This window comes from Clarias gariepinus, chromosome 6, assembly GCF_024256425.1.
Source record: "Clarias gariepinus isolate MV-2021 ecotype Netherlands chromosome 6, CGAR_prim_01v2, whole genome shotgun sequence".
Lineage (NCBI taxonomy): Eukaryota > Metazoa > Chordata > Actinopteri > Siluriformes > Clariidae > Clarias > Clarias gariepinus.
This window is the reverse complement of record NC_071105.1, coordinates 11,148,154-11,159,851: the sequence shown is the minus strand read 5'-3', so window position 1 is coordinate 11,159,851 and position 11,698 is coordinate 11,148,154. Positions and strand designations below refer to the sequence as shown.

At 37.5% G+C, this 11,698-nt stretch overlaps 1 protein-coding gene across 1 annotated transcript in view; it reads right to left on the bottom strand.

The window, feature by feature from the left end:
• Positions 1-1,408: 1,408 nt before the first annotated feature.
• Positions 1,409-11,698, bottom strand: part of lepr (leptin receptor) — a 30,816-nt gene continuing 20,526 nt past the window's right edge. The window contains 8 exon segments of the mRNA XM_053499020.1: positions 1,409-3,581; positions 3,583-4,272; positions 4,871-4,946; positions 6,711-6,804; positions 7,881-7,958; positions 8,180-8,383; positions 9,999-10,212; positions 10,664-10,743. Of these exon segments, the coding sequence (XP_053354995.1) occupies positions 3,543-3,581; positions 3,583-4,272; positions 4,871-4,946; positions 6,711-6,804; positions 7,881-7,958; positions 8,180-8,383; positions 9,999-10,212; positions 10,664-10,743 (1,475 nt within the window). The 3' untranslated portion in view covers positions 1,409-3,542.

The window sequence follows — 11,698 nt, the reverse complement described above, 5'->3', positions numbered from 1 at the left end:
ACATCCAGCAAGTCAAAAAAGTTGATGGGGGACCTTAGCATGAAGAAGGACAGGAGCTACCAGCCCCTTATTATGAAGGGTGGAGAGAGTGGACATTTTCCAGCAACTCAGTATGCACATCATGCAGAACCTACAGTACAATGGACTTGACCTGTAAGCATCGTTACCACCACAAACATCTGAAGGACTTTATGTAAAACCCCAAGTTGCTCAGGAACTTTTATATGTATGCATACAGTAGAGAGCACCTGATAAAAACAGGAACAGCACTCTCTACAGAGAGTTTTGCGCATTGTCCACGTCAAGCTCTGTGATCTGTACTTTACCTACAGCAAGCGGTGTTCAACAGGCCAGGAAGATAGCGAAGGACCTCAGCCATCCAAAGAATGGACTTCTTTCTCAGTTACAGTCATGAAAGTGCTTCCGCTCCCTAAAGGCCAACACAGAAGGGATGAGGAGGAGTTTTTTTTTTCCCAGCAGTCCATTCCAGCCCTCAAGAACAACACTAAGGACTAAATTAGCCAGCTTTCCTTTTCTCCAAACAGTACAATGCAGACACACATCCTGCATTCCCGCTAACACACCAGAACCATGTTGTAGCGCATTTCCTGCATGCTGCACATTTTTGTTTGCGCACTGCTCATTTGCATATAAGAAGAAGACTATCATCCATTTCATACCATGGACAATTACACTACTGCTAACACACCTTTTATTATTTCATACTTTCTGTTTCAATCATACAGCTGCTCTCATATACTATTTAGAATTTTATAATTTAATATTTAAACACTTCATGCTTTCATTTTGTAAATTGTGTTCGTTACTCACTCATCGTCTATACCACTTTATCCTGTATTCAGGGTTGCCGAAGGGGGCCTGGAGCCTATCCCAGGAGACTTGGGACATGAGGCGGGGTACACCCTGGACAGGGTGCCAATCCATCACAGGGCACACACTCATTCACACACTTTGGCCAATTTGGGAAACCAGTTAGCCTAATCTGCAGATCTTTGGACTATAGGGGAAAACTGGAGTACCCAGCAGAAACCCATCAAGCACAGGAAGAACATGCCCATTCCATGCAAACAGAGACAGGAATGAAACCCAGATCCTGGAGGTGCAAGGCGACAGTGCTAATCACTACCATGCCACCTAAAATGTGTTCTTGTGTCGTTTAATTTTTATTTTTAATTTGTCTATTTTTTTGCAAATTGCAAATCTTTAGCTTATTCTTGTATGTCATTAAGTCAAATTTCAAATGTTCATATTTTCTATGCGAGTTCATGAACATCTGTATAAGCGTTTCACTGCATGTCATACTCTGTCCTAGCATTTGTATTTGAGCTGAGATCTGATTTTAACCACTAAGGACATCACCAACACCAACTGACGGCGCTTGCAATAAATAGTTTATTCAGACCAAAAAAAATAGACATCAAATATTTATATACTGTACACACATTCTTTAGAAACATTAACAATTTAATAAACTCCATCACTGTCAGTCACATTTAGTGGTCATCATACACTGGTTTTGATACAAAAATAACAGACACTGGAAACAGAACATTTCACATTTGAAGTTTGAGATCTCAAAGAACGTAAACACATGACAAAACAACAGACATTCCTGATCAAATGTCAATAAACCAGAACGATATTTGTCACGTTGGTACAGTTTCAAGGAACTCAACCATGCAGCTTAAATGTTGAACAGTTTTAAACGGCAATGATTGCATTTGCTTTTTTTTTTTTTTTAAAAAAAAAGCACCTTAAATACAGTCTTCCACAAAAACACAGTGTCTGGTGTTCTTGAAGCCTGAGGAACCAACATCCTTTTTTCTGCTACTGTATGTGTGTGGCGGGCTCGGAAAAATAGTTATATTATAAAGAACTCTCTACTTTACAGTAACAAACCATAAACATGTTTTTTTGTTGCTCTTATAAGGGGTGTCCAACTCACATCAGGCCTTTTTTTGTGCAGAATGACAGAGCAGAGTTGTCAGATTAAAAACTCCCTTTATTTCTCAACATAATCCCCTGCTACACTAATGCACTTATCCCAGCGTTTCACTAGTGCTTGGATATCTTTAAGATAGAAAGTTTTCTCAGTATGCTGGAGCCATGACCGGACTTCCCACTTCACATCTGAAACACTGGCCTTCCAGGAACTCCTTTAATAGTACAAACAGGTGGAAATGGGTTGGAGCGAGGTAAGGACTGTATTTGGGGTTGTTGCAATAACTCAACTGAGTTCCTGTAATGTGCAAGGAGCATCAACGACTGTGTGTATGGATCCCTCCGCAATTTGGTGACAAGTTATCTATTGATTTTTAACTCACTGAATGTTCACAGGGTTGTGAGCCACCTCGACTGGGATCGTCATTAACATGCTACGTAGTGCCTTCTTTAAACCATTTGCACTATTCAAATGTTTTTTTATACTGCGACATTTTATAATCTTGCCTTGCTATCTGCCTGCAAAGATTATGTTGCATACAAAGCAATTAAAATAATTATATTTAAATTCAGTCTAAAAATTTCCAAAACTCTGATAAATAAATATGCTGTTCTCAGGTCTGTTTATGGACAACAGTGTGCCATGGCATAACAGACATAACACTAATCAAGTCAGTCTGTAATTAGATACTGGCTCTTAGAATAACTGATGCTCTGGTGCTGTCACCATCACCATCGAAACTGAGAAGTGCGTACACTTTGTACAAACCATAGCAGACAGCACTCGGAGAGAGACTAAAGGATAATCTTAAAAAAACCAATTACTTCTAATGCAATCAATTTTCTAATGCACATTACACAATTTGTTGTTATGTTGTAGTTTTTTCTTCCCATATAGAGGTAGGTATGGCATTTCCACTGGACTTTTTGGAATGGAGTTTTTCTCCCTTTTCACTTTCGGGAGTCATAAATTAAAAAAATTGTTTAAATTACAATGAAAAACACTATTGAAGGGAAACCTGTAGTTTTCAGATTTATAATGTGTGTGTGTATACTGTATAAGTAAAAAAAAAAAAAAGTCAACATTTTTGTTAAAGTTAAAGGTTTTCCCATGCAGCCACAGATACTGTATATAGTACATTTTACAGCATTTCATATTAGTCATTACAAAATTTCTTTTCCACCCTCAAACATACTGTACAAGGCACCTGCCATGTGATGAGGATGTAAAGCAGCACACTGTAGTAATAACAGGATGACATTTAACCCATCGGCTGACATTCACAGTCACACTGTGCTCTAATAACAGGAAATGTTTCATCTAGGCACGGAGCCAAAGAAACTTTGACTTGTTTCTTTCATAGTTTCTCGCATTTTTAAGGTAAGCGAGAAATACGAGATGATCAGAGAGATATCAGAAACCAATCTTTCCGCGTAAAATCCTGTATTAGTCCAACACATTGTGCCATGAGATCAGATATCCTTTGTCAGGAATGAGATCATGGAAGAAGCAGGGAATTATACATGATTTAAAACATACAATGCCGCCTGTTTCCAGATGGTAGAGTAAATATCTCAGATCACAGCTGGATGGTGCTGTTGCCCGCTGTCTCTCTCAGGGGCTTTAATGGCTGCAGTCCGGAATTGGGGTAGATAGAGAGGAAAGTTTAGAACACTGGCTTTCGAATCCGTGCATTCCAGCTCAGAACTGGAATCCTCCGTTTCATCTTCCTCCTTGAACTCATCTTCTTCTTCATTCATTCCCATGTAGTAGAGTTCTTTATACACTTGCGTGCTCTCTGAAACTTCGTCTTCGTGCTCTGATGTTTCAGAAAACTCCTCCACCGAGTTAAAGGAACAAGAGTTCCGGTTAATGGCACCATCAGAAGACGACTGGCTCTCCAGCTCACTGAGGCCTCCAGGGAAGGAGCCGGAGATGTCAGAGTTATCGGCGGAGAAGTTGCCCTCGTCGCTGGAGCTGCTCAGACTCTCCTGCTGCTTCCTTTGGAGGACAGGCTGATCGAATACCAGGACGGTGGTGTACGTTACAGACGACTGACCTGACGTTTCAGGGCTTGCCGCTACTGTGGACGTATCGAGAGAAAGAGGATCTAATGATCCCTCTATGGATGAGAGATTGTTGCTTTGGCCTTCGGTATCGATTGAAAGATGAAGGAGTGCTTTCTCCTGTTGGTCTTCTTCCAGAATTAAGAGTTTCTCAACAATCTCGACCTCACACATATTTTCAGACATCATCAGAAGTGGACAAGAAGTAAGGCCCTCCTGATGACTGAATAGACTGCCGTCCAACTATGAAGAGACAAAAATTATTAATCCACGTTTAATAAAGACAATGTTTTTATTTTCCGTCTCACTTCTACATATCCAGTTTAGAGTTAAGTGAAGTCCCTCATGGTGCAAATTGGTTTTTGCATATTGTCCTTCATCAAGTAACAAAACTTTATACATAAATATATGAATAGAATATTTAAAAATAACCCCATTGATGTGATAGAAACTTGCATTCCTGCCCGTGTTGCATTTTTTTTAAGCCTTTTTCTTTTCTAACTGCATTTCCACTCTTGGCTATGTCCATGGTTGTGTGTTTCTTTGATTTATAACTGATAGTTGTCACTGTTGGTAATGGTATCCCTAAACATTTTAACATCTTTTTACCCCCTTCCAGTAGCAAACCTCTTTGGAAGCTAAAAAAAAAAAGAAACCTTCCAAAAAAATATTCAGCATTGTTCTCTTTCTTAAATCTGAGTGCTTGTTTTAAGTACTGGTACTGTAATACGAGACACCATTTTTATTTGGACGGTGACTGCGTGTGAACCGTGTGCCCCTGACAGCAGGAACATTTCAAAGAACAAAATATTTCTCATTAACAATACATTTAAAGTCTGACCTTTTTGAAATCTAGCCCCTTGGCCCAAGAGCAGTTGTTGGGATTCGGGACGTCCTTCCACATGAGCTTCTTCAATCTGAAGAGAAAAAAAATTAATTTGAATTGAGGGGTACAGAAAGAAAATAAGATTTTAGTTCATATCCACATGCTAAAATTACTATGCTCTCGCCATCAATAGTCTCAGGAATCAATGGAATCATACTGTATACAGAACAGCACTTCATCACTACTCTGTATACATGTTACAACCTTCTCGAACTGCACTTTCAGAATGAATTTTATTTTTGTAAAAGATACAATGCTTTGAGGTTTGTAGTAGAAAGTGCTGTCTAACATGTCACTCTGAAAAATACAATACTGTTTAACTTGGCTTAGATCTGGTGACTATGAAGGCCACAGCATATACTTAAGCAATACCAGGAATTGTTGTTACGCTGAATATCAACTTGGCTGTGTTGCAGCCATGCTGATATTTAAGCGTGATATTGCTTTTGTACAAAAAGATACCATTTATTATCAACAGATTATGATTTTTTTTTATATTTAAATCTAAAACCAGTTATTATGCTCCGCAAACACACAGGGCTGAAGACCAACAGTGTTATTAACAGGCGTGAAAGTAGTTCTTAATTCTTACTGGTACAATGTGGGTAAAAGGTGAGCAGTATAAAAAAATTATGGTCATATTTTCAATTATTCCGCTTTAGAATCTCAGTTCCGTTAACTTTCCGGTTTCTGGGGTTGAAACCTTAATAGCATTAAATGGAAAGTTGATGTGGATGTGAATCATTCCCACCCCTGTACATATGGACCAATATCACTGGCTCTGTACATGCATTTGGCACGATGACAAACCCTTGTTCCACACTCAAAGTAGTGCCCTTGATGAGGGGATAGAGAGCGATTTGGGATTCAGCTTTGTGTTACCAGATAGTTTGCATTGTACCTCGCCTTAGACGTAAATAAAACTTGCTTTTTTTTTGCACACACATGCAATTTGGATCGACCGTACCAACCTACTTTAACAATCGTTACAGCTGTGACTGTACATACAGTATAGTTAAACGTCCTAGTGCTGTTATCGTCTATTTTTTGAACTAAATGCTGTATAAAGAATTTTATATCATTTTCATCCTCATCAAACCCTTTAGTCAACCCTAAAGCCCTGTGAATGGGGGTGAGATCATCCTGGAAGAGACCGCACTCATTGGTACAAAAATGCTAAAACAAAAACCCTACTGAATAAAAAAATAAACTAGTGATTTTATGATATATAGGAAAAGTTTGCACTTAAATGACCAACAGTCCATGCTGCATAAACACATCCACGCATCCATATTTACTTAATGAAGCAGACTTTTTTTTTTTACTTCATTACTGGCCATACTTACCGCCTTTTGCATTTCACTGAACTGTATGTTACTAAGCAGAATAAAGGTCTTTTGTAATTTCACATAATAATAGATGATGCATAGATTTATGCAAGTTAAACCAATATGACTGATAAGAATAATGACCCCAGTCATCAAATGCATTTGCAGAGAAGATGTGGATTTTATAACCAATGTGTCCTTGAACACAGACTGAACTATGTATTCCAGAAAACGCTCTCTCCCTCTCTCTCTCTCTCTATTTATCTCTCTGTCTATCCTCTGCTCTCATGGTCATTCAACCATAAGGATTTCTGCAGTTCTGTCACTGTCATGTTTCATCCTTTCGGGAAATCTGTAATGTTTATATCAAGTGCAAATCAGCAATGTTATTTAATCAGTCTTATTAAAGCAACAATCTTGATTTACCGAATGATTAGCACATGCTTTTTGCTAAGACGATGACTTACTGGTTTTGCGAGATGATCAACGTGACAAACAGGACGACAAAGAGGAATGCGATGATCATGAGGAGCATGTAGGCTGCAGGGTCACTTCGCACAGCTGCAGAACAACAGCACAGTGATAGAAATGTTATCCATTTATATTATATGAGGAGCATTCAGATCAAACCGGGACATGTGATGAAATTTCTCATGAATAAAGACATGAAACTGAAACGTTGAATAAACGTTATGTCCGTGAATGATGAGGCCGGCTGAGGTCGCTCGGAGCCCACTGCAGTCATTCCCGTGATCATTTAGTAAGTGAGACGCCTAATCCTTGAAAATAGACAGATAACTTGTGGAAGAGATGCATCTGTCTGCTGAACCTGAATTACAGGAACTCAGCTGCGAGTTATCGCCACATCCTGTGTACAGTCCTGACCACACTCAAATCCATTTCCACATGTTTGGGCCATTAAAGGAGTTGATGGAAGGCCAGAGTTTCAGACATGAAGCAGGCAGTTCAATCATGCCTCCAGCATATAGAGAAACCTTTTTTTTCTTGGAGGTATCCAAGCTCTATTTTTTTTTAAGTGCATTAGTGCGTAAGTGCATTAGTGTAGCAAGAGACTATATAGAGAAATAAAGGGAGTTTTCATCTCTCATAACTGTGTTCTGCATAATCAAATGTTTGACTTGAACGCCCCTTTAACTAATAAACAATTAGGTATTATTCAACACCTGCATATGTGTTTTGATATTTCAAACCTTCGCTATAATTAAAATAATTGAGGTTCTATGATTTTTTTAATCATTTTCATTTGATTAATTAAAGTTACCAACATTTACAGTTTTGACACAGAATTTTTTTTACCTCTTGCTATGAACTATTTTTTTATTTTATTTTTTTAAAGAAAATTTTTAGGTAAACCAGTTAGACTGAGAATGAATAAAATTCACCTTTAAAAAAAAAACTATTCACTAAAAGGGAAACGACATGAATGTAAAAACATACTGTAAATGATACTCATTTGCCTCTAATAGTGATTACAATAGCCTCTGAAATTTACGAGCCTGTTTGTTGTGAGCGAATTAAATTCAAATGGATGGGACTATAATCTCTAACACCAATTTTCTGGTGAATATTTCCGATCTTATAAACCCCTGAATTAGCATAGTGTATTAAAATCTTACCTGTGCATTTTACTGGCTCTCCTTCACCATCCACAAACACAGGATAGAGTGTAAACTCCTCTGTGCCATAAAAAGGCCCTGAGTGAAACCCAACATATTACTTAATATTAACTAACATTTTAAGAAAGTTTAAAGAACATTAGTTATATAACGCTGCAGCAAAACCTTCTAACAACCTAGTAAGACTGTTAGTGCATGTTTTGGGAACGTTTCCTCTCTCAACAATAATGTAAGAGCAGACAGTAAGCACATTTATTGTAAGTTATTACGGCCACATTTTAAAAAAATTTGGCACTTACGGCACAGCTGATGGTCCCTGGCGGTTGAAGCGACTCTGAGCCACTCTAATCTTCCAGCTGAAGTCCAGCCCTGGCTGGAGTCAGCTATTACCTCCACCCACTCAAGAACAAAGGAAAGGATCAAGGGCTGATCACACACAAGGCTCCAGGACAAAAACACACATGAGGCATTGGCTGTTTTGTGAAACCAACGCACACACTGTCCTGAAAATGAAAAAATAAATAAATAAATCTACTGAAACACTGGACAGTAGTCATGTTTGCATACTGCACAGTATTTATTTAGAATATTGAATGAAGAAATAACCAAAAAGCACAATAAAATTAAACAAATCCTCAACGCTAAAACACATTAGAGATTGTTAATATTAACATGTTTTGAAATAATAATAATTTATTCATTTTAGAATAATACTGTACTTTGTATTTATTATTCCTGAGAAAAACATATCATATCCTGTCGATTAGAGCTGTAAAACAGGTAGCACGATGATTCAATGCATTTGTCCATTGTGATTTGATATATATATATATATATATATATAAATATATATATATATATATATATAAGTTAGTAACTTTTTATTTTTGAGCATTTAACATTTGAAAGATCATCTCGAAAGTGTAAATCGATTGTGAATTAAAAACTGTCCAATAACACATCCAAGACTGATCACCTAAAGATTGACTAAATTGCATAATTGGTTAAATCACACACTTGTACTGTCTGTCCTTAATGGTATTAGCAGAAATGTTGACGTTTTGGCAGCTAATCTTAGATGGGAAGGTTATAGAGGTAGCAGAATAATAGACTAAAGCTCTGCTGCATCAATCTGTATACGTAGAAACAACACAAAAGCCAAAGGCTGCATGTTAAACGCCACCAATTAGCAAAAAACGCAAAACCGATTAGCTTTAGATCAGTAAATATTCAGAGACAGTAACTGGTTTAGTCTATAAGACTTTCTGTACTGATTACTGTTTTTAAAAGGTAACCAGGAACATTACAGTTTTGGAGTAATGTATACAGGCTAGCTTGGTGCTAACATTAATTTTTGTTGTCTGCTAACTAGCGTGCTGCCAACACTACTTGCTTTCGAACACTGTTGTTGTTGCGCTACTATTTAAATTCATGAATGGGTGTGAATGTTTAAGACTTACTTTAGCGGAACAGTAGCAATCGCCACTCAGGACTGTAACTGTATGTTTATACCACTTCATATATTAAATGCGTTAAAGTCGGAAAATGTCATTATTATGGTTCAATTATGATAAACACAGCATAAATCCCAGCAGCACCACTATCAGTCAGGTAATTAGACGTCATTGCGGATAATGTAGTACCATAACTGATATTTAAAAAAGTTTGAATTCTTTAGTTTAAATTGATTTTATAACCGGCACACAGGACGAAACATAATGTTATTTTGTTAACCAGGATGAAAAGTACAACTTGAGCTAGCATCGTGATAACACGAGTACGTGTTTACAAAAAAATACATCAAGTAACTGTACCAAAAGCCCTTCCATTACAGGAACAGCGGCATGTTCTATAAGCGAATAGACCAGGCTCTGTGTTTTTGGCATGACAAACAACTCTTATTAAAGCAATTAGCCGAAAAAAAAACCATGTAATGGGTGAGCTAAAATAGAACCGAACCTGATAACAGGCAATTACTGTATGCTCAGCTCAATAGCACGATAAAAAAAATGACATGCAGTAGAATTATGCCCTGCTGAAGGTGGTCTGCTCTAATGTTCATGTGTCAGTGTCAGTGTGCAGTGTTATGACTTGTACATTAACAGCTTGTCAACTTACGTTTAGGTCGATGCACCAGAGTCATGTTACTATTCTTAATCGAAGAGCCCATAGAGTTACTAGACATGACAGTGATGCTATGGACTTCCTCTGTCCACAGGAATGTGTAAAATGAGCTTGGGGTTATGTCATCTGACCACACGATGCCCCCTGAAGTCTGGTGCACGACTACAAGTTCCTGCACACAGGTCACTTCCTCCTCAGCTGGAAGGGGCTGGAAGAAAATAGAAATAAAACTCAGGAGAAATCATTTTTCGTATAACTGCATGCTAATTATAAAATTACTTAATCACAGCTTTCGCATCATCACATATTATAGCATAGTATAGCATGAAATGCTACAATAAAACTAAATCTTACTACAGCCTCTGACTAGGGCGAAAGACGTAGAATGTTTTAATTGATTTGGTATGTTGTTTTTATACCAGATGTCGTTCCTGATGCTACTCTCCCTATGTACAGTACAGTAATTCCTCGTTCCCCACTTGCTACATATCAGAGATGTAGTAAATAGTTCAATAAGACCAACATGATTTTGACCCTTTAAATCCCAACAAACTAAGAATAACACTCAAAAGTGAAATAATCTAAAAGACAGTTTACTACCTTTTATTATTACCGATGCCACATTTCTAAAACATTTCTAAATTATGTATGCATCGTACCTTAAAGAGCAAAGTTACATTAGTGTTACTCGCAGGATCCTCTTCTATAATTCGCCAGAAGTCCGGTCCCTTTTCTGGTGCTGAAATCAAACAAGCAGAGTGCATTAACACTAGCAACATCACATGTACAAAGTACTGATGGTATGACTTATCAAACTCTGACGTGTTACAGTTCCAGTTTAAAGTAGTGTTTTCAAGTGGTACTTTTTTGGTCCTGGAAAAAATAAGTACACTAGTACAATCATGTTGAGATAAACCAAGGAGATCTTGTCACTATCGGAAATATCAAAGCAAACATCGCGAGAAAAGAACATAGTTTGTTGAGAAGACAAACGTTTGGCGGGCGTGTGGAAAAGGTAAGAAGGAATTAATTCCCATATTTCTAAATAGAAACGAAATACTGAACATAAATGTCACCTGCTGTTTAGCGATGTTTAGTCACATTATTTTGGTTTAAACTAATTCTTGTATTTTTAATCACACTTAAAATACCGACGGTTATATGCGCATGCTTAATCTGCGGTTCGGTTCTGGTTTCGGTCTGTTCTCATGAGTTGTGAAGCGAGAGGAATAACGTATACATCTTTTTCATTTGCTAAATTAGGTATCATGAATTTTAATTGAATATCTATCTACTTATTTTTTCACAGCAGGTTGTGACTGAAAAGTGTCCTGTCTGCATCTGACTGAAAAGTTTCCTGACCAACCGTCTCTTACGGTCATATTTAAAAGTCATAACGTACAGTTATAAAGTACAGGACTTTTCTGTTGGTGTTTAATTTGTTTTCTATAATTAATACTTATTTGTGGTGTTTTATATTTTGTACATAGTTTATATTTTGTACCTCATTTGTAAGTTGCTGCTGGTGTAAAACAGGGTTTTTATTAAATATAGTCTCCGTTTTATCCCGTTTGTCTGATGCTTCCTTCCTTCACATAACTCTGTTGACCATGGCTCTTCATGGCTGGCCAGAGTCCAGCAAAGTCTTTAATTCACCAACACCTTAATCCACCCACTTGGAAAAGATTTCCATT